Raw genomic sequence first — 19,711 nt, 5'->3', positions numbered from 1 at the left:
AAGCTCATTCCACACCGCTACCACTCTCTGTACTGTACTGTAATTTTTATATGGTTATATGGTTAACTTCATATTGTTCTAATGTCCACATTGGTCAGTTATGTTGCAGTATGGCCACAGTTATAGGAAACAAGTTAAAAGTGTAGAAAAATGGCCCTATATTATTCCCAACTGTGATTGTTCGTCATCTCACTGCCTCCCGATAGTCCTTCGATTGTTAATGTGCAGTAAAAGCCCTTTGGACTCCCTTTTATCTCCATCAGACCTTTGGATTCCTTTATGATTTTAGCCTGAATCTTTATCAGTTCTCTTTAATAAAAGGAACAAGCCAGACTTTGGACCCAGAAAAGGTGCGGCGTGCTGTTTTTGCTGTTGAGAGGTTTCATATTTGCGAAGAGTATTAGTGTGGGACATTTATCTGGTTTCAAACTCAAAGGAAGGCGTTTTTCATGGGAGCAGATGCCAGGTTATAGCAGCCAGAGAAAGGAGTCATGTAAATCATCACATTCACCAGAAACTCGGGAGGGGACTGAACCAGTGGCCCAGCGCAGGCTGTCTCAAACAGCAATCCATCCGGTACCACATCCACAAACCTTTTCGGTAACAGGTGAATCATTTTTTTCTTCTGTGCATCTCAATATCCCAACTTTTACCAGCATTGACCAAATTGGCTGGATGTTCTTTGTCAAATAATTTTCCTTCCTAGTCTTGGAATGTTAAATTAAAGCTATGCCGCCATTTTCAAAGACAAGCAACTTGGACATTTTAGCGGTGAGAAATCTTAACAATGTTTTGTTTTTCTGTTTCTTTTAAAGGACAATAATTTATTCTGTATATTCCGGTTAGTGGGGTGCATCTTGCTCCACGGTCTGGGATAGCCTCGTGTGGTTTATATCATGTCCTCCTGTGAATGGACGCTGTATCTTAACTTCTCACTGTCGCCCTGCACAATGCTTATCTCCAGGCATTTACCACAACAATATTCTTGCCTCTCCCGAAAGGAGGATAGTAAAAGTTTATTTAGGTATGTGAAGAGGAAAACATTAGTTAAGACCAAAGTTGAACCATTGAAGATCGAAAAAGGCAAATTTATTATGGGGAACAAGGAAATGGCAGATGAGTTGAACAGGTACTTTGGATCTGTCTTCACTAAGGAGGACACAAACAATCTTCCTGATATAGTAGTGGCCAGAGGATCTGGGGGACAGAGGCGTTGACCACAGCAATCTTCCTGCCTCTCTCGTCGCCACCGTTTCTCTACTGAAACTGTAAACGTAGGCTCAATGCACAATAGAACATAGATCATAGTACAACACAGGAACATCACCCTCGGCCGACAATGTCTGTGCCGAACACGATGCGGAGACCAATGCTTAACTGCTGTCACACAATCCACCACCCTCCACTCCCTGCATTAACGTTGTGTAATGTTCTGAATTTTCTGAAACTGGAGAGCAGTTTGCAATATAGTATTGCAAATAATAGTATTTTGCAAAAACAAACATAAAACACTCAGGTGAAAACTCTAGTAACAACGATCAGCCTCGAACTTATGCATATTATTGGACACACGCCTTCTGTATTTGTCTGAAGTTATACCCTGTGGCGTTTTGCCAATATTTTTTTTTATATTATCTGTTAAAATAGAATTTATAGACTGAGACCTGGCATTTGGAAAAAAGATTAGATTTGTCTTAATTGCCAAACCAGAATTCTTTGTTATAATATGGTCTACATTTATTGATTTAAAAAAAAAGGTGAATTGGTTTAACACAAAATCAGGGTTCAAACATGAGTTTGGGATTGGATGAATAGTTATACTCAACATCTCCTGGATTTATCACAATCTTGTTATTTGTAATTTATTTTTTCGTCTTCTTTTTCTGTCTATTAGTTTATACTTTATCTTATATTTTTATCTCTTTATCTATATTCTTTAAAAAAATTAAAAAGTGAAGAAATCTGTAATTAAATTGTCGCTTACTGCTATTTTGTATACATACTTCTCATAAAAATGTTTTTAAAAAAATAGAATGTATAGAATTGGTTAATGGTCTTAATTTCAGTGCGGTAGTGCTACCCCTTTAAACATTATTTCGATGTTCTGTTTCCAGGTGAAACCAAGGAAATAAGTCTTTCAACGATGAAAGGAGCAGGCTGCATCTTTGTGCTGTTGCTTGTTCATGCGGTGACCATGGGTAGGTAATAGGACTACCGACGCGACCTTACCGTGACTATCGTGCTTACTCCACCACCATGGGTTCAAACCCCCATTTGAAGCATCCGAGCGACGCAGATTGTGACGTTATTCTAAGATGATTTGTGGAAGATTTAGCAACTCTGAAATGGAAATGTACCTGGGTTTGCTTAACTGCCACCCTACCCCCGAAAAGTTACACAACTCGCCAACGTGTTAAACTGAAGTTTAAATATTTTATTTTTCCAGAGGAGTTCTATGTGATTGTGCCGGACTTCCCGGTGGTGGCCACGGTGGGTGAAGATGCCGTGTTGGAATGTCAGAAGATACCGAATACATCACTGGACGCTCTGGAGGTCCGATGGTTTACAACGAGCTCGGGGTCACCGGTACATTTATACACCAACGGCCAACACCGAGCTGAGGTGCAAGACGGGGCTTATCGAGGGAGGACGGAACTCTTTCGGGAAGAGTTTCCCCGTGGAAACGCCTCGCTTAAACTGAAGAGGGTCAAAGTATCAGATGCTGGAATCTACACGTGTTCCATCAGCACCCCCACGTCCCGTCAGCAGGAGGAGCTGCGGCTGCAGGTTGAAGGTGAGTCCCTCTGGAGGCACAGAGTTTACATCAAGGTTTACACTGGGATTGTCAGTAAACGGCCCCTCAGATTTGGGATTTTACTGGGAGTTCAAGGGTTACTGACAATGCAGACCGCTGCCTCGGCAGGGGCGGATCTATTATGAAATTAATGAAACTTGCTCTTCTGGGCCGTTAATCCTGGTCGGGTTCCAGAAGCGACTTTCGTCCAGATATTCTTCCGAATTAAATCGCAATTCCGAATTAAACCCCCGACTAAACCCCGTCGCCTCGACTAAATTTCACCTCACACTTTCACCTTAACCCACTAAACCTCGCCTCGACTAAACCTCCCACCTCACGACTATACTCCACCTCACACGTAATCCCCGCCTCGACTAGTCGCCGCCTCTCTCCCGCGGGGAGGGGTCGACATCAACGTCAACTCTCGTCTGCCCCGCCCCTCCCCTCCCCTCCCCTCCCACACGCTCTCTCGGGCAATTCGTCTGCTCTGCTCTCCGCGCTCCACACTAATCAGGGATTACGTGTGAGGTGGAGTATAGTCGTGAGGTGGGAGGTTTAGTCGAGGCGAGGTTTAGTGGGTTAAGGTGAAAGTGTGAGGTGAAATTTAGTCGAGGCGACGGGGTTTAGTCGGGGGTTTAATTCGGTGGGGTTAAGGGGTGAGGTGAGGTGTGAGATTTAATTGAGGGGCGAGGAGAAGTTTGTTAGTGAGGTATCGTCGAGGCCAGGGGTTTTGTGAGACGAGTGGATTAGCAAGGTGTAGGTGTGTAGGTGAGGGGAAGTGAGCGGAGGTGAGTTGACAACAAGTGGGTGTTTGAGGTGCTGCTGAAGGAGACGAGATTTCTCTGCCTTCTGTGGCAGAGAATTCAACAAATTCACAACTCTGGGTGAAAACGGGTTTTCTCATCTCAGTGCTCGGCAAAGAGATAATTCAAGATTCACGATTCAAGATTCAAGATTCAATTTATTTGTCATTTGGACCCCTTGAGGTCCAAACGAAATGACGTTTCTGCAGCCATACATTACAAACAAATAGACCCAAGACACAACATATTTTACATAAACATCCATCACATTGCTGTGATGGAAGGCCAAAAAAACTTATCTCTCCACTGCCCCCCCCCCCCCCCCCCCCCCCCCCCCCATGTCAGAGTCAAAGTCAAAGCCCCCGGCTGGCGATGGCGATTGTCCCGCGGCCATTAAAGCCACGCCGGGTGATGCAAGGTCGCACACCGGGTCTTGATGTTAGAGCCCCCGGCGTGCGCTCGCAGAGTCCCGCGGCCATTCCAAGCCGCGCGGGGATTAACAATTAACATTTTTGTAAATATTTGTTTAGCCGCATGAGGCCCTTTATTGAAACATATAAGATTATTAAGGGTTTAGACACGCTAGAGGCAGGTAACATTTTCCCGATGTTGGGGGAATCCAAAACCAGGGGCCACAGTTTAAGAAAAGGGGTAAGCCATTTAGAACGGAGATGAGGAAACATTTTTTAACATAAAGAATTGTGAATCTGTGTAATTCTCTGCCTATCTTGCTTAGACCAAATTGTTTAAACAATTGTGGTCCACTGTATGAGAAGCGGGTAATTAATTATAGTAATAATATAGTATAATTCAATACAAAATAATAATTACAATAAGATTTAAAGGTTATTAAAGTATCATGTCGACTCGCCGCAAACGAAAAAAAACATTCAAATTGTGGATGTTTCATTCTAAATATAGTTAATATAAAATAATTATAAATCATTTAAAACACTATTAACATTTATGAAAAACATTAAATTTCGTGGTGATGTGTCGCGGAACAACCCCATTGAAGAATATGACAGTGTTACCCAGACCTCGTTGCTGGTTGCGAAGGGGCCCCCGTAACACTTCAAGCTTCATGGCCCCAAAAATGTAGGCCCACCACTGTGTCTCGGCTCAGGCTGTGAGTGGCACGGCCCGGAACGGAATGGCAACGGTGTGGATGTGTGTAGGAAGGAACTGCGGATATAGGTTTACACCGAAGGTAGACACAAAATGCAGGAGTAACTCAGTGGGACAGGCAGAATGTGTTGAAAGAAGGAATGGGTGACGTTTCGGGTCCAGACCCTTCTTCAGACTGGGAATCATGGGAGAGGAGTGTAGAGATATGGAAGGGTAAGGTGTGAAAAATATAAATCAAAGGGGACGCGGTTCAAGGAGAATGTAGAACGGATGATTGTTAGCTGAAGGGGAAGGTGACAACGAGGCGATGGGCGGTACCGCGGCGGTACACGGTGACCCAATCGTTGGAGTTCCCACCGCTGCTGTTTCTGTGGCTCTTCAAGCCCAGGCGTCATCTACTGCTCACTGACCCAGCACACGTAAAGCCCTTTCCATGGCGAGATACAAGTGCAACGATCGTGTTTAACGATTACATCTCGATTGCAGGATTTGGACTCCGGCCCTGGATCCGCTTCGAGGAAAGCACTACGCAAGGCGTGCGTGTGGTGTGTATGTCGGATGGATGGTTTCCCAAGCCGGAGATACGGTGGCTGGATGGGAGTGGACAAGATGTGACAGCGCGGTCTGACATACTGTTTACTAAGGACTCCAGCGGGTTGTTCACTGTCCACAGTCACATCGATGTCACAAGTGATTCCGTGAACAGGTATTCCTGTTACATACGAAGTAAAAGACTGCGGAAAACACGAGAGGCCCATCTCCAGATATCAGGTACGTGGGAACCTGGAAATCCCTCTATAAAAGAGAGAAGAGAGAACACTCTGGAGTTTAGAAGGATGAGAGGAGATCTGCTAGAGTCAGTGCTAGAGTCAGTTATTAAAGATGGGATAGCAGCACATTTTGGAAAGTGGTGAAATCATTGGACAAAGTCAGCATGGATTTACGAAAGGTAAATCATGTCTGACGAATCTTATAGATTTTTTCGAGGATGTAACTAGTATCGTGGATAGGGGAGAACCAGTGGATGTGGTGTATCTGGACTTCCAGAATGCTTTCGACAAGGTCCCACATAAGAGATTAGTATACAAACTTAAAGTACACGGCATTGGGGGTTCAGTATTGATGTGGATAGAGAACTGGCTGGCAAACAGGAAGCAAAGAGTAGGAGTAAACGGGTCCTTTTCACAATGGCAGGCAGTGACTAGTGGGGTACCGCAAGGCTCAGTGCTGGGTCCCCAGCTATTTACAATATATATTAATGATCTGGATGAGGGAATTGAAGGCAATATCTCCAAGTTTGCGGATGACACTAAGCTGGGGGGCAGTGTTAACTGTGAGGAGGATGCTAGGAGAGTGCAAGGTGACTTGGATAGGCTGGGTGAGTGGGCAAATGTTTGGCAGATGCGGTATATTGTGGATAAATGTGAGGTTATCCATTTCGGTGGCAAAAACAGGAAAGCAGACTATTATCCAAATGGTGGCCGACTAGGAAAAGGGGAGATGCAGCGAGACCTGGGTGTCATGGTACACCAGTTATTGAAAGTAGGCATGCTGGTGCAGCAGGCAGTGAAGAAAGCGAATGGTATGTTAGCTTTCATAGCAAAAGGATTTGAGTATAGGAGCAGGGAGGTTCTACTGCAGTTGTACAGGGTCTTGGTGAGACTACACCTGGAGTATTGCGTACAGTTGTGGTCTCCAAATCTGAGGAAGGACTTTATTGCCATAGAGGGAGTGCAGAGAAGGTTCACCAGACTGATTCCTGGGATGTCAGGACTGTCTTATGAAGAAAGACTGGATAGACTTGGTTTATACTCTCTAGAATTTAGGACATTGAGAGGGGATCTTATAGAAACGTACACAATTCTTAAGGGGTTGGACAGGCTAGATGCAGGAAGATTGCTCCCGATGTTGGGGAAGTCCAGGACAAGGGGTCACAGCTTAAGGATAAGGGGAAAATCCTTTAAAACCGAGATGAGAAGAACTTTTTTCACACAGAGAGTGGCGAATCTCTGGAACTATCTGCCGCAGAGGGTAGTCGAGGCCAGTTCATTGGCTATATTTAAGAGGGAGTTAGATGTGGCCCTTGTGGCTAAGGGAATCAGAGGGTATGGAGAGAAGGCAGGTACGGGATACTGAGTTGGATGATCAGCCATGATCATATTGAATGGCGGTGCAGGCTCGAAGGGCCGAATGGCCTACTCCTGCACCTAATTTATATGTTTCTATGTTACTATCTCATTGAAACATATAGGATTATTAAGGGATTGGACACAATAGAGGCAGGACACATGGTCCCGATGTTGGTTGAGTCCAGAACCAGGGGCCACAGTTTAAGAATAAGGAGTAAGCCATTTAAAACGGAGACGTGGAAACACTTTTTCTCACAGAGAGCGGTGAGCTGTGGAATTATCTGCCCCAGAGGGCGGTGGAGGCCGGTTCGCTGGATGCTTTCAAGAGAGAGCTAGGGCTCTTAAAAATGGCGGAGTCAGGGGATATAGGGAGAAGGTGGGAACGGGGTATTGATTGGGGATGATCAGCCATGATCATCCCCAATCAGTACGGTGCTGGCTCGAAGGGCCGAAGGGCCTTCTCCTGCACCTATAGTCTATTGTCTATTGAAGCTGACACACGGAACTGCAGGAGGCATACATTCAGTAAACCTAGTAACCGTTGCTTTCCCTCTCTCTCCGTCCCTCCCCACCCTAGTTCTTCGACTAGTTCACCGTCCTGATTAATTTTGCTGATTGTATGTCTCGTTCTCACCTTCCCCTCCGCTAACAATGAACCATTCTACATTTCCTTGATCAATGTCTGCTTTAATCTGGCATTTTCACTCTTTACCCTTCCATATCTCCGGTCTCCCTCTCGCCCGATTCTCAGTCTGAGGAATGGTCTCGACCCGAAACGTCACTCGTTCCTTCGCACCTGAGATGCTACCTGACCAGCCGAGTTACTCCCGCATTTTGTGTCTATCTGGGGTGTTAACCTGCATCTGCAGTTCCCTCCTACACACAGGGTCCATAACTGATCAGGTGTGGTATTCCTCAGGAATGAACAACAACATTCGGCAAGTGATGGGGAGCTGGGGCTGGTTGTTGGTGCTGTGAATGGGGAGATGTGTTACAGGCTCGGTGCCGATGGGAGGAGGTCACCAGTGCGTTGGGACCGCTGATAGATTCAGCTCCACCTCCCGCTTCTCCTGTGGAAACAAGTTCAACGCCTTTCCAGACTGTCCAAATGATGAAACAAGGAACTGCAGATGCTGGTTCAGAATAAAAGTGTGTGTCACCCCCCCCCCCCCCCCCCCCCCCCCCCCCCCCCCAAGCAGCAGTCATCTCCATCAACTTGTTCAAATGCTCGTGACAGGGGCGAGATCGCAACCGGAAGTCTGGTGCTGTGCTGTGTCTGTACTGAAGATGAAATCTACCCATTATTTTATGATATAGATGCCCCGGGTTTCATGTCAGTTCATAGCAGCGGCTGAGATCTCAGTAAACCCGCTACACGTGTGAGTTGGTTCTTGTGCGAGTTACTAGAACACATCACTACACGGCTAGCCTGTGAAGTGATACGAACCCTTCCTATCCTGGCCCTGCGTAATGAGAAGATCGACCTTTATTTTTCGAAACCGCTGTCCCCGCGACACCTGTGGCGGGCATAGTGGTCGAGGGCGCTTCCCTGATCGGAGCACATTTCACCAGAGAAAGGCTCTAACACTAGTTCGCCGGACAAAATGCTACCGGTAAAATGAAAACTCAAACTCCCTCCAAACCATTCCTATCCGCATCCCAGCCCAATTGTCTTTTAAATTATGTTATATTACCTGCCTCAACTTCTTCCTCTGGCAACTCGTTCCATATTCCCAACATCATTTTTGTGAAAACGTTGCCCCCTAGATTTGCATTAAATCTTGCCCCTCTCACCTTAAGCCAGTGCCCTCTAATTCTTGATTCCCTATCCTGGGTAAAAGATTGAGCACTCAACCTCTCAATGTCCGCCATGGTTTAGTACACCTCTATAAGATCAGCATTCAGCCTCCTGCTCTCTAAGGAATAAAGTCCGCCGGTCGAATATCTCGCTGTAGCTCAGGTTCTCAAGCGCTGGGGCATCTGATACGAGTGTACGCATTTCCCTTCTAGATATGTTCATCAATAAAGTTAACGAGTTCAACATTTGGCTGCCGATATTCTGTGTGTTTGCTGGTTTTGTGATCACAGCTGCTGCTTTGAATGTAATGATCCACAGACACGAAGACAAAAAGATTCAAGGTGAGAAGGGGAGCAGTGATCTTATAGAGATGTATACATTCATGAATGGAATCGATAAGGTGAGTGCAGAGTATTTTACCATGGACAGTGAATCACGAATTAGAAGGCATCAGCTTCAGGTGAGTGGGGAAAGATCTAGTACGAACCTTAGGGGACAATGTTTTCTCACCGGGGGTGGTGGGTGAAGCCACCAAGAGAAGATGCCCTGATGTGTGGAATAATGGGAAAGAGTTAGTGGGAAGGATGTATTTCCATGACTGCCAGACCAATGACTAGGGACATTAGATTGAAGGTTCTGGTCAGGAGGATTAGAGGGGAGCTGGGGAAATTACTTCAACCAAAAGTGTGTTGAAAGTCTGCAGATCCAAGTGCATATAACCATATAACATATAACCATATAACAATTACAGCACAGGCCATCTCGGCCCTACAAGTCCGTGCCGAACATCTTTTTTTCCCTTAGTCCCACCTGCCTGCACTCAGACCATAACCCTCCATTCTCTTCCCATCCATATGCCTATCCAATTACTTTTAAATGATACCAACGAACCTGCCTCCACCACTTCCACTGGAAGCTCATTCCACACTGCTACCACTCTCTGAGTAAAGAAGTTCCCCCTCATGTTACCCCTAAACTTCTGTCCCTTAATTCTGAAGTCATGTCCTCTTGTTTGAATCTTCCCTATTCTCAAAGGAAAAAGCTGATCCACATCAACTCTGTCTATCCCTCTCATCATTTTAAAGACCTCTATCAAGTCCCCCCTTAACTTTCTGCGCTCCAGAGAATAAAGACCTAACTTATACAACCTTTCTCTGTAACTTAGTTGTTGAAACCCAGGCAACATTCTAGTAAATCTCCTCTGTACTCTCTCTAGTTTGTTGACATCCTTCCTATAATTGGGCGACCAAAAATTGTACACCATACTCCAGATTTGGTCTCACAATTTTGTACAATTAAGTGGATTGTAACCTATTTTGTCAACATTTCCATTTCTACTTTGGAAAATGCTCTGTTGCCTGTCCTTACTAATTGCAGTCTGGGCGTCAGGAAGATCTCTCTCTCTCTCTCTCTCTCTCTCTCTCTCTCTCTCTCTCTCTCTCTCTCTCTCTCTCTCTCTCTCTCTCTCTCTCTCTCTCTCTCTCTCTCTCTCTCTCTCTCTCTCTCTCTCTCTCTGTTTCCTCCGCCCAATTTTGTACAATTTTAACATTACATCCCAGTTTCTATACTCAATGCTCTGATTTATAAAGGTTAGCATACCAAAAGCTTTCTTTACCACCCTGTTTATATGAGATTCCACCTTCAAGGAACTATGCACGGTTATTCCCAGATCCCTCTGTTCAACTGTATTATTCAGTTCCCTACCATTTACCATGTACGTCCTATTTTGATTTGTCCTGCCAAGGTGTAGCACCTCACATTTATAGCATTTATACATGTTTGGCAAGTAGTTGGCAAACATTTATACATGTTTGGCAAGTAGTTTAGATAGGGCGCTCATTTACTGTCAACAGTGTCTGAATCCAGCGAGCACCGCCTGCACTGTTCTCTGTCTGTGCGCAGTGGCTGACATGGTCCTGGGGCTTGTTTTTATTTTCAGAACTCCAGCTGTTTTGCACTTTGGAAGGTAAGATATTTTGGAGAATTCCGACTCCAATTTACAATGACTGATCGAGAAATGTTCAATGTCTTTTCACAGCCCTTCTCCCGTCTCCGTGGTGCACTAAGCGTAGCGTCATGTTCACCACAGACATTGTGGGCCAAAGAGCCTGTTCCTGTGCTGCATCGCTCTATCTTCCTCTTCTAATCCATCCACCACCAAGTCCCTCGTTCGTTCCATTCTTCTCACCTTTCAGACCGCAGTTGAATGGACCGTGTTTACTCATTTTATGTCTTGGAATCCCTTGGTGAACGAGATTAAAAATTGTTCTTATTAATTTATATGTCTAACAGAATTGGACAAATAATTATTCTATCCTGTGAATGTCTGAATATAATTTGAAAGAAATCTACATGAAAAACCAAATATGTGTCAGTGAAATCTGCAAATATACACCCAGATTGCGGTTTACTTGGGAATAGTTCTTCTTGCCTATTTGCAGTTCTCTTATTTTAACATCGGGAAATCATGAGTCTCAGGCGGTATTAAAAGGGGCCGAGGATGTAGCCTTGAGAAACAACAACGTTGAGAATTATCATGGGAAATGCTCTGTTGCCTGTCCTTACTAATTGCAGTCTGGGCGTCAGGAAGATCTCTCTCTCTCTTTCTCTCTCTCTCTCTCTCTCTCTCTCTCTCTCTCTCTCTCTCTCTCTCTCTCTCTCTCTGTGACCTCCGCCCAGCTTGCTTCACGATATTCGGCTGGGTGGTTAGAGATGATTAGACCATTTGATCTGTGCTGTAATTAAGTGGATTGTAACCTATTTTGTCAACATTTCCATTTCTACTTTGAATCATCCATCAGGAAATAATGAAAGTTTTGAAGTGTAAAATGTCTTGTTTTATGCAGGTTATGATGATACGGATATTGAATATGGTACGTACAGATAATTCTGCATCCCAATACACTGTACTATTTCACATTCTATTCCGGCCTACAGAACCATCCCATTCTGCCACAAATGTTTTGTGACCCATTCGATGAAGCGTTATTGTCACATGTACCTCGGCACAGTAACGTTCCTCTCCTCTTTATCCCTCTTGCTCACGCTTGCACTGTTACTTTCCTCTCCACCGCTACCTCTCTCATTTCCTAGCACCTTTCCTTCACTCCACCACCCGCCCCATTTTCCTCACATTCCTTGACTTCACATCTTTGCCGCTCTTTTTTCTCAATATCCTGCTATCCCATTTCTTTCCCGCTGCATCCTTTGCTCAATCCGCTCCACGGCGCTCTTCCCCTTTCTCAATCCACCTGCCGTCACCTCTGCCGCTCATCCCACCACTGCCATTTCAGGCGCCACAGTGGAGCAGAGGGTAGAGAACGGGTTCCATCCTGACAACGGGTGCTGCCGGTGCGGAGTTTTTACATTCTCCCTGTGACCGCGTTGGTTATTTCCAGGTGCCCTGGTTTCCTCCCACACTCCGAAGATGTTTTTTTTTTAATTTGAGGAATAATTGTCCACTGTAAATTGTGCCACGTTGTAAGATATTGTCAGTGTACGTGGTAGTCATTGGTCGGTGCGGACTCGGTGGGCCGAAGGGCCTGTTTTATGTTGTATCTCTAAAGTGACGCTCCCCTGCCCATTTGTACTCTCCCTTCTCACCCTTGCCGCACGGGTGGACGTACCCCGTTCTCATTCTGCTCAGCCCCAGTTGCTCTTCCCAGCAGCTGGCCCTCCTGCCCATGACACACCCCCCCCCCCCCCCCCCCCCCCCCCCCCACCGCGCTCCACACCCCCCCCCCCCCCCCCCCCCCCCCCCCCCCCCCACACTCTGTCCTTCAAGCCCACTCGGACCTCTCTCAGTCCCGGGGCCGCGCTGCAGGCGTCTCGCCTCGACCCCTCTGACTCTCTGATTCTCCCCCCAGTCTCCGTCACCCTGGATGTGGATACAGCGCATCCGCGGCTCGTGGTGGCTGAGGACGGCCAGTCGGTGAAAAATATCGGGACCGAGAGGAATCTCCCTGACAATGGGAAGAGGTTTACATACTGGTCTTCTCTCCTGGGATCGGTGGGATTCACATCGGGGAGACGTTACTGGGAGGTGGAGGTGGCAGAGAATCGGGGCTGGTGTCTGGGAGTCGCCGCAGAGTCTGTGGAGAGGAAGAGATCGGAGCGACTGACCACGGAGAGTAGAGCCTGGTCCCTGGAGCGTTCGGGAGACAGGTTTTATGTAAACACGTCACCGGAATCCAATCTCACCGCCCGTCCCATCCCCAGGAAGGTGGGAGTTTATCTCAGTTACGAGTCTGGGAAAGTTTCATTCTACGACGCGGACTCCAAGTCCTTTCTCTACTCCTTCACTGGGAATGCATTCACAGAGAAACTTTATCCTTTCTTCGCCACTTGGGACATAAACCATCCACTGATAATCTGCCAAGAACCACTCAGCGCTTTAAAGTAGTCGGGTCCAGGGACCGGCTTCACTAGCGCGGGCTAGGACTGTTGGATAGACACAACACTTGCTATCGGTCGGTACTGAACGAGTCCCATTGAATCCTCAAATTCCACGTCATAAAACCCCAGAGAGCGCAGATATAAATGCTGTGACCCGGGTCTCACCACCCTCATTTGTTCAATAGTGTTTAATTGCAATTTGCACCGAAACGGAACAATAACATTATTAGTTGAAATAAGGAACTGCAGATGCTGATTGACAAACAAAATGACAAAGTGCTGGAGTAACATAAGTACCCACCTGATGGCGTCATAATGGCTGCTTCGCCAACAGTCTGTCTGTTCCTTTCTGCTTTGGTGTTTTTAGTAGGTGTTAAATGTATGCTTTTGTGCTCTTTAGATGGTTGTATGTGGGGGATGGGTGTGGGGAGATTGGGGGGAAACTGTTTTTAAATCTCTTACCTCGACGGAGATGTGATTATTTTCGGTATCGTATCTCCGTCCGCACTGCGGCCTAACATTGAGGAGCTGGCAAATTTAGCTGTAGACCGACACCGGGAGCTCCAACAGCGGGAGCCTGCGGACGTACCAACGTTGAGAGGTCTATCCGTGTCTGGGATAGACCTGGTTGCTTCGACCGCGACAGCCTGTGGACTTTAACATCAGAGTCCGACTTTGGGTGCTCCAAGTCACAGGAGCTTCGGTCGCCCCGACTGCGGATGTTTCGCCTGCCGTGTCCGCGGGTAAATGAGGGGGAACGAAGATAAGACTTTATTGCCTTCCGTCACAGTGAGGAATGTGGGGAATCCGCTGCTGGATGTTTATGCTAACTTTAATGTAGTTGCCTGCCTTTTTTTTAGTAGGACTGTATGGTAAATCGAATTTCACTGTACCTCAATTGGTACATGTGGCAATAAACTGACCTTGACCTTGGGAAGAGGCAGGATCTCTGGTTGTGGGCACGGGCCCTTCTTCAAAGCAAATTATTTACATACTTATTTACATAATAATTACATACTTTCTGGCACTTACTCTCTCTCTCTGTGGGAACAATAGATAACATCAGACACAAACAAATACGTTCAGTAAATAAAAACTCCTCTCTCTCTCTCTCTCTCTCTCTCTCTCTCTCTCTCTCTCTCTCTCTCTCTCCCCCCCCCCCCCCCCCCCCTCCCCACTCCCAGATGTGTGATACATATGTGCAGGAAGTAACTGTGGATGCGGGTTTAAACCGAAGATAGACACAAAGTGCTGGAGTAACTCAGCTGATCAGGCAGCATCTCTGGACAGAGGAATAGGTGGTGACCTTTGAGTCAAAATTCAACCATGTACGACATTAAAAGGCCATGTCCAATTTAGTTTGGTTTAGTGTTGTCACGTGTAATAAGGTACAGTGAAAAGCTGCTTTAGTTTTGTGATATACAGTCAAAATAAAGATTATACACGATTGCAATCAATCCGTCCAGAGTGCACAGATATAGGATAACAGTTATAACACTTATTGCGAGATATAACATTGACGTCTGATAGTCCGATTAAATATAGGTCAAAGATGGGAGGTCAGGTTCGCTCGACAGGTGTTGGTATGATAACAGTTGCCTGATAACCTCATGGAAGGTTGGTTAAGAAGGTTCAATGGTTGGGTATTAATGGTGGAGTAGCAAGATGGATTCAACAGTGGCTGAATGGGAGATGCCAGAGAGTAATGGTGGATGGTTGTTTGTCAGGTTGGAGGCCAGTGACGAGTGGGGTGCCACAGGAATCTGTGTTGGGTCCACTGTTGTTTGTCATGTACATCAATGATCTGGATGATGGTGTGGTAAATTGGATTAGTAAGTATGCAGATGATACTAAGATAGGTGGGGTTGCGGGTAATGAAGTAGCGTTTCAAAGTCTACAGAGAGATTTATGCCAGTTGGAAGAGTGGGCTGAAAGATGGCAGATGGAGTTTAATGCTGATAAGTGTGAGGTGCTACATCTTGGCAGGACAAATCAAAATAGGACGTACATGGTAAATGGTAGGGAATTGAAGAATGTAGGTGAACAGAGGGATCTGGAAATAACTGTGCACAGTTCCCTGAAAGTGGAATCTCATGTAGATAGGGTGGTAAAGAAAGCTTTTGGTGTGCTGGCCTTTATAAATCAGAGCGTTGAGTATAGAAGTTGGGATGTAATGTTAAAATTGTACAAGGCATTGGTGAGGCCAATTCTGGAGTATGGTGTACAATTTTGGTCGCCTAATTATAGGAAGGATGTCAACAAAATAGAGAGAGTACAGAGGAGATTTACTAGAATGTTGCCTGGGTTTCAGCAACTAAGTTACAGAGAAAGGTTGAACAAGTTAGGGCTTTATTCTTTGGAGCGCAGAAGGTTAAGGGGGGACTTGATAGAGGTTTTTAAAATGATGAGAGGGATAGACAGAGTTGACGTGGAAAAGCTTTTCCCACTGAGAGTAGGGAAGATTCAAACAAGGGGACATGACTTGAGAATTAAGGGACTGAAGTTTAGGGGTAACATGAGGGGGAACTTCTTTACTCAGAGAGTGGTAGCTGTGTGGAATGAGCTTCCAGTGAAGGTGGTGGAGGCAGGTTCGTTTTTTTATCATTTAAAAATAAATTGGATAGTTATATGGATGGGAAGGGAATGGAGGGTTATGGTCTGAGCGCAGGTATATGGGACTAGGGGAGATTATGTGTTTGGCACGGACTAGAAGGGTCGAGATGGCCTGTTTCCGTGCTGTAATTGTTATATGGTTATATGGTTATATGGTTATAACAGTTCCCTGATAACAGCTGGGAAGAAACTATTCCTGAATGAAGTTGTGCGTTTTCACACTTATCTACCTCTTGCCTGATGGGAGAGGGGAGAATAGAGAGTGACGGGGTGAGACATACATAAAAAAGGAGATAGGACAAATCCTGCAAATTGTCGCCCAGTTACACTGACCTCTATACGATGCAAGATTCTCCAACATATAATGCACCGACATAGTGTGGACCATATTGACTTCCACAAGGTACTAACAAACCACCAACAGGGTCGATCATGTGAAACCGAACTGCCGGGATTAATGGATGACCTAGCCAGGTCACTCGATATCAAGGGTCAGACTGACCTGATTATATTAGACCAGTAAGGCTTTTGATAAGGGTCCCTACAAGTGGCTCCATGTAGGAATAGGCGGCAGCCTCTTTAAATGGATTGAGATCTTTTTGCCAAGGGGACACCAGCGAGTTCTCTTGGAGGGAGAGACATCTATATAAACTTCTGTGACATCAGGTGTAACACAGGGGATTGTCATGGGTCCATTGCTCTTCCTACTGTACTGTATATCAATGACATTCCAAATGTAGTTTCGTCCAGTTCGACACTTCGCAGATGATGCCATAATTTATAGAGAGATTAAAACACCAGAAGATAGCTGTCCTTACAGAAGCATCTGGATAGAAACATAGAAAACCGGTGCAGGAGTAGGCCATTCAGCCCTTCGAGCCTGCACCGTCAATCACTATGATCATGGCTGATCATCCAACTCAGTATCCTGTACCTGCCTTCTCTCGATACCCCCTGATCCCTTTAGCCACAAGGGCCATATCTAACTCCCTCTTAAATATAGCCAATTAACTGGCCTCAACTACCTACTGTGGCAGAGAATTCAAGAGATTCACCACTCTCTGTGTGAAAAATGTTTTCCTCATCTCGGTCCTAAAATATTTCCCCCTTATCCTTAAGCTGTGACCCCTTGTTCTGGACTTCCCCAACGTTGGAAACAATCTTCCTGCATCTAGCCTGTCCCAACCCATTAAGAATGTTGTAAGTTTCTGTAAGATCCACCCTCAATCTTCTAAATTCTAGCGAGTACAAGCCGAGTCTATCCAGTCTTTCTTCATATGAAAGCCCTGACATCCCAGGAATCAGTCTGGTGAACCGTCTCTGTGCTCTCTCTATGGCAAGAATGTCTTTCCTCAGATTAGGAGACAAAACTGTATGCAATACTCCAGGTGTGATCTCACCAAGACCCTGTACAACTGCAGTAGAACCTCCCTGCTCCTATATTCAAATCCTTTTGCTATAAATGCTAACATACCATTGGCTTTCTTCATTGCCTGCTGCACCTGCATGCCTACTTTTAATGACTGGTGTACCATGACACCCAGGTCTCGCTGCATCTCCCCTTTTCCTAATCGGCCACCATTCAGTAATAGTCTACTTTCCTGTTTTTGCCACAAAAGTGGATAACCTCACATTTATCCACATTATACTGCATCTGCCATGCATTTGCCCACTCACCCACCCCCGGTCCCCTGCTATTTCTGGCAGATTATTTATGTTTCCTTAGTGACGACAGAACCAAAGTAATTATTCAATTGGTCTGCCATGTCCTTGTTCCCCATGATCAATTCACCTGTTTCTGACTGCAAGGGACCTACATTTGTTTTAACTAACCGTTTTCTCTTTACATACCTATAAAAACCTTTGCAGTCAGTTTTTATGTTCCCGGTCAGTTTTCTTTCATAATCTATTTTCCCTTTCCTAATTAAGCCCCTTGTCCTCCTCTGCTGGACTCTGAATTTCTCCCAGCCCTCTGGTTGGCTGCTTTTTTCTGGTTAATTTGTATGCTTCATCTTGTGTTTTGACTGAATGCTATCTGTAAGTGGGGACAATCCTGGCAGATGTCATTCAATACAACCAAATGTCATGCCGTGCATGTCTCACACAAGATTAAACCACTTGTATCAGAATTCAACATGGGTAGTCATACATTGCTTGCTGTCGACCGTCACCCATATCTAGGAGTCGAATTAAGCAAAGGGCTAAATTGGGCGACGCATATTAGTCAAGTGTCTAACAAAGCAAATAGAACTCTCAGTCTTGTTTAAATACATTTTCACGCCTATGGTACATCCGTCAAAGAGAATGCCTACAAGTCCTTGGTCTTGCCCAAATTGGAGCATTATGGAGCTGTGTGGGATCATTTCACCAACACCAACAAGATCACCCTGGAGAAAGTACAACGCCGAGCAGCCCGCAATGACTACAAGTGCAAATCAAGCGTGAATAATTTGCTGACTTCCTTCGGATGGGATACAGGAAAGCTCTGCAGAATCAAGCTAAGACTCATTGCAATTTACAAGGAGATTCACTATATCAAGCTATCAAATCTCCCGTCAACCCAGAGCACCAACTGCCATGAAACAAGACAAAATAGCAGTCCCTACATCATCAACTCGCTAAATTTCAATAAACCATGCTACCAATATTCCCTTTACCCAAGGACGATCAGGGAATGGAATAGGTTACCACCCAACACACAATGACAATAGACAATATCCGCACGAGTAGGCCATTCGGCCCTTCGAACCAGCACCGCCATTCAATGTGATCATGGCTGATCATATCCAATCAGTACCCTGTTCCTGCCTTCTCCCCATAGCCCCTGACTCCGCTATTTTAATAGCCCTATCTAGCTCTCTCGTGAAAGCATCCAGCGAACCCGCGTCCACCACCTCTGAGGCAGAGAATTCCACAGACTCACAACTCTCTGTGAGAAAAAGTGTTTCCTCGTCTCCGTTCTAACTGGCTTACCCCTTATTCTTAAACTGTGGCCCCTGGTTCTGGACTCCTGCCACGCGCTGCTCCCGATGTTAAGTCATTTAAACAGGGGATTGAGCAACTAGTTCTCCTCAACTTTGATCAAAAAGGCCCACTTCAAAATGTAATCGCTATTCGACTCGTTCCCACCTGCGCGAGATAACCACTGGTGTGGTGTTTGCGCACTCATCAACCAGAACCAGAACCAGAACAAGTTGTGCAAGATTCCGGCCCGCCTTGAGGAAACCTCAGCTAGTTTTACATTCTCCACCTCGCCCATTTCTGGCTTCCATTTTATGAAAACATGAGAGGATTTCAACCTTTCTCTCTCTGTCTCACCCGGCGGCCGCCGTTCCCCTGCAGGAGTCCCGGACTCCAGGCTGAAGAAAGCGCTCTGTCTGACGCCGGTTACTCTGCGCTGTTGCTGGGCGCCGGTGACAGACTTGGCCCCAGGGGAGCGGGGGATAGATGTGGCGAGTGGGGCTACTGGACATGGCAAAATAATCACCATCTCACCCTATTCCGATCCTCGAACCGCGGATTCGCTGATTCCACATCCAGAGTGACGGAGACTTGGGGGGGAGAAGCAGAGAATCAGACATTCCCCGGGGGTCGGAGGGAGACTCGGGCAGCGCGGTTCCAGGACTGAGAGGTCAGAAGGTGATGGAAGGAGTGAGTGAGGGAGAAAGCAGATTAATCCAGTCTGGATAATGACTGCACGAGCAGTCTGCTTTCAATCAACATATAGTTGAAAGTGTTGCCGGCTGACCTCCCAAGCAACATTGACACATCAGCAGTTTGAAGTCCGCCTTCACCTACCTGGTTTCCCGGTGGCTAAGCACTTTCATTGTAAGATTAAACGAGAACTTACCAGTTTGAAGTTTGATCTTTATTTTATGAGGAGTTACGTGGACTATGTGAAGAACTCCGCTCGTGCGCATGCGCGTCAAACTTCAAAGCAGCGGTGTGAAATCACAGATAACAGCAATTGAAGTAAACTTAGTAAGATCAGAGAAGACTGGAACTACCAGATGACCTTTATGAGGTTGGGGGTGGAGGGCACGTAGTC

The 19,711-nt window shown here is 45.9% G+C and overlaps 1 protein-coding gene across 2 annotated transcripts; it reads left to right on the top strand.

Moving 5' to 3' along the window:
* Nucleotides 1–268: 268 nt before the first annotated feature.
* Nucleotides 269–13,453, top strand: LOC129693649 (butyrophilin subfamily 1 member A1-like). Of its 2 annotated transcripts, XM_055630433.1 has the most exons (8): nt 269–607; nt 2,115–2,198; nt 2,447–2,794; nt 5,215–5,499; nt 8,868–8,996; nt 10,595–10,621; nt 11,502–11,528; nt 12,522–13,453. In XM_055630433.1, the coding sequence occupies exons 1-8, from the start codon at nt 460–462 to the stop codon at nt 13,055–13,057; spliced, it is 1,584 nt and encodes a 527-aa protein (XP_055486408.1). In that variant the 5' UTR covers nt 269–459; the 3' UTR covers nt 13,058–13,453. The 2 variants fall into 2 exon arrangements, with proteins under 2 accessions (XP_055486408.1, XP_055486409.1); XM_055630434.1 differs by lacking the exon at nt 10,595–10,621 and having other exon boundaries at nt 270–607; nt 12,522–13,452.
* Nucleotides 13,454–19,711: the final 6,258 nt, after the last annotated feature.

Source organism: Leucoraja erinacea, unplaced genomic scaffold (assembly GCF_028641065.1).
Source record: "Leucoraja erinacea ecotype New England unplaced genomic scaffold, Leri_hhj_1 Leri_377S, whole genome shotgun sequence".
In the NCBI taxonomy this organism is placed as follows: Eukaryota; Metazoa; Chordata; class Chondrichthyes; order Rajiformes; family Rajidae; genus Leucoraja; species Leucoraja erinaceus.
The sequence above is the reverse complement of the archived record's forward strand: the minus strand, read 5'-3'. Positions and strand labels throughout refer to the sequence as shown.

Bases quoted from the DNA above. Each gene is read 5' to 3' on its own strand.
- LOC129693649 (XM_055630433.1), top strand. From the start codon at position 460: ATGCCAGGTTATAGCAGCCAGAGAAAGGAGTCATGTAAATCATCACAT. The intron at 5,500-8,867 runs GTACGTGGGAAC...TTTCCCTTCTAG, and splicing joins GGCCCATCTCCAGATATCAG to ATATGTTCATCAATAAAGTT. The intron at 10,622-11,501 runs GTAAGATATTTT...TGTTTTATGCAG, and splicing joins GCTGTTTTGCACTTTGGAAG to GTTATGATGATACGGATATT.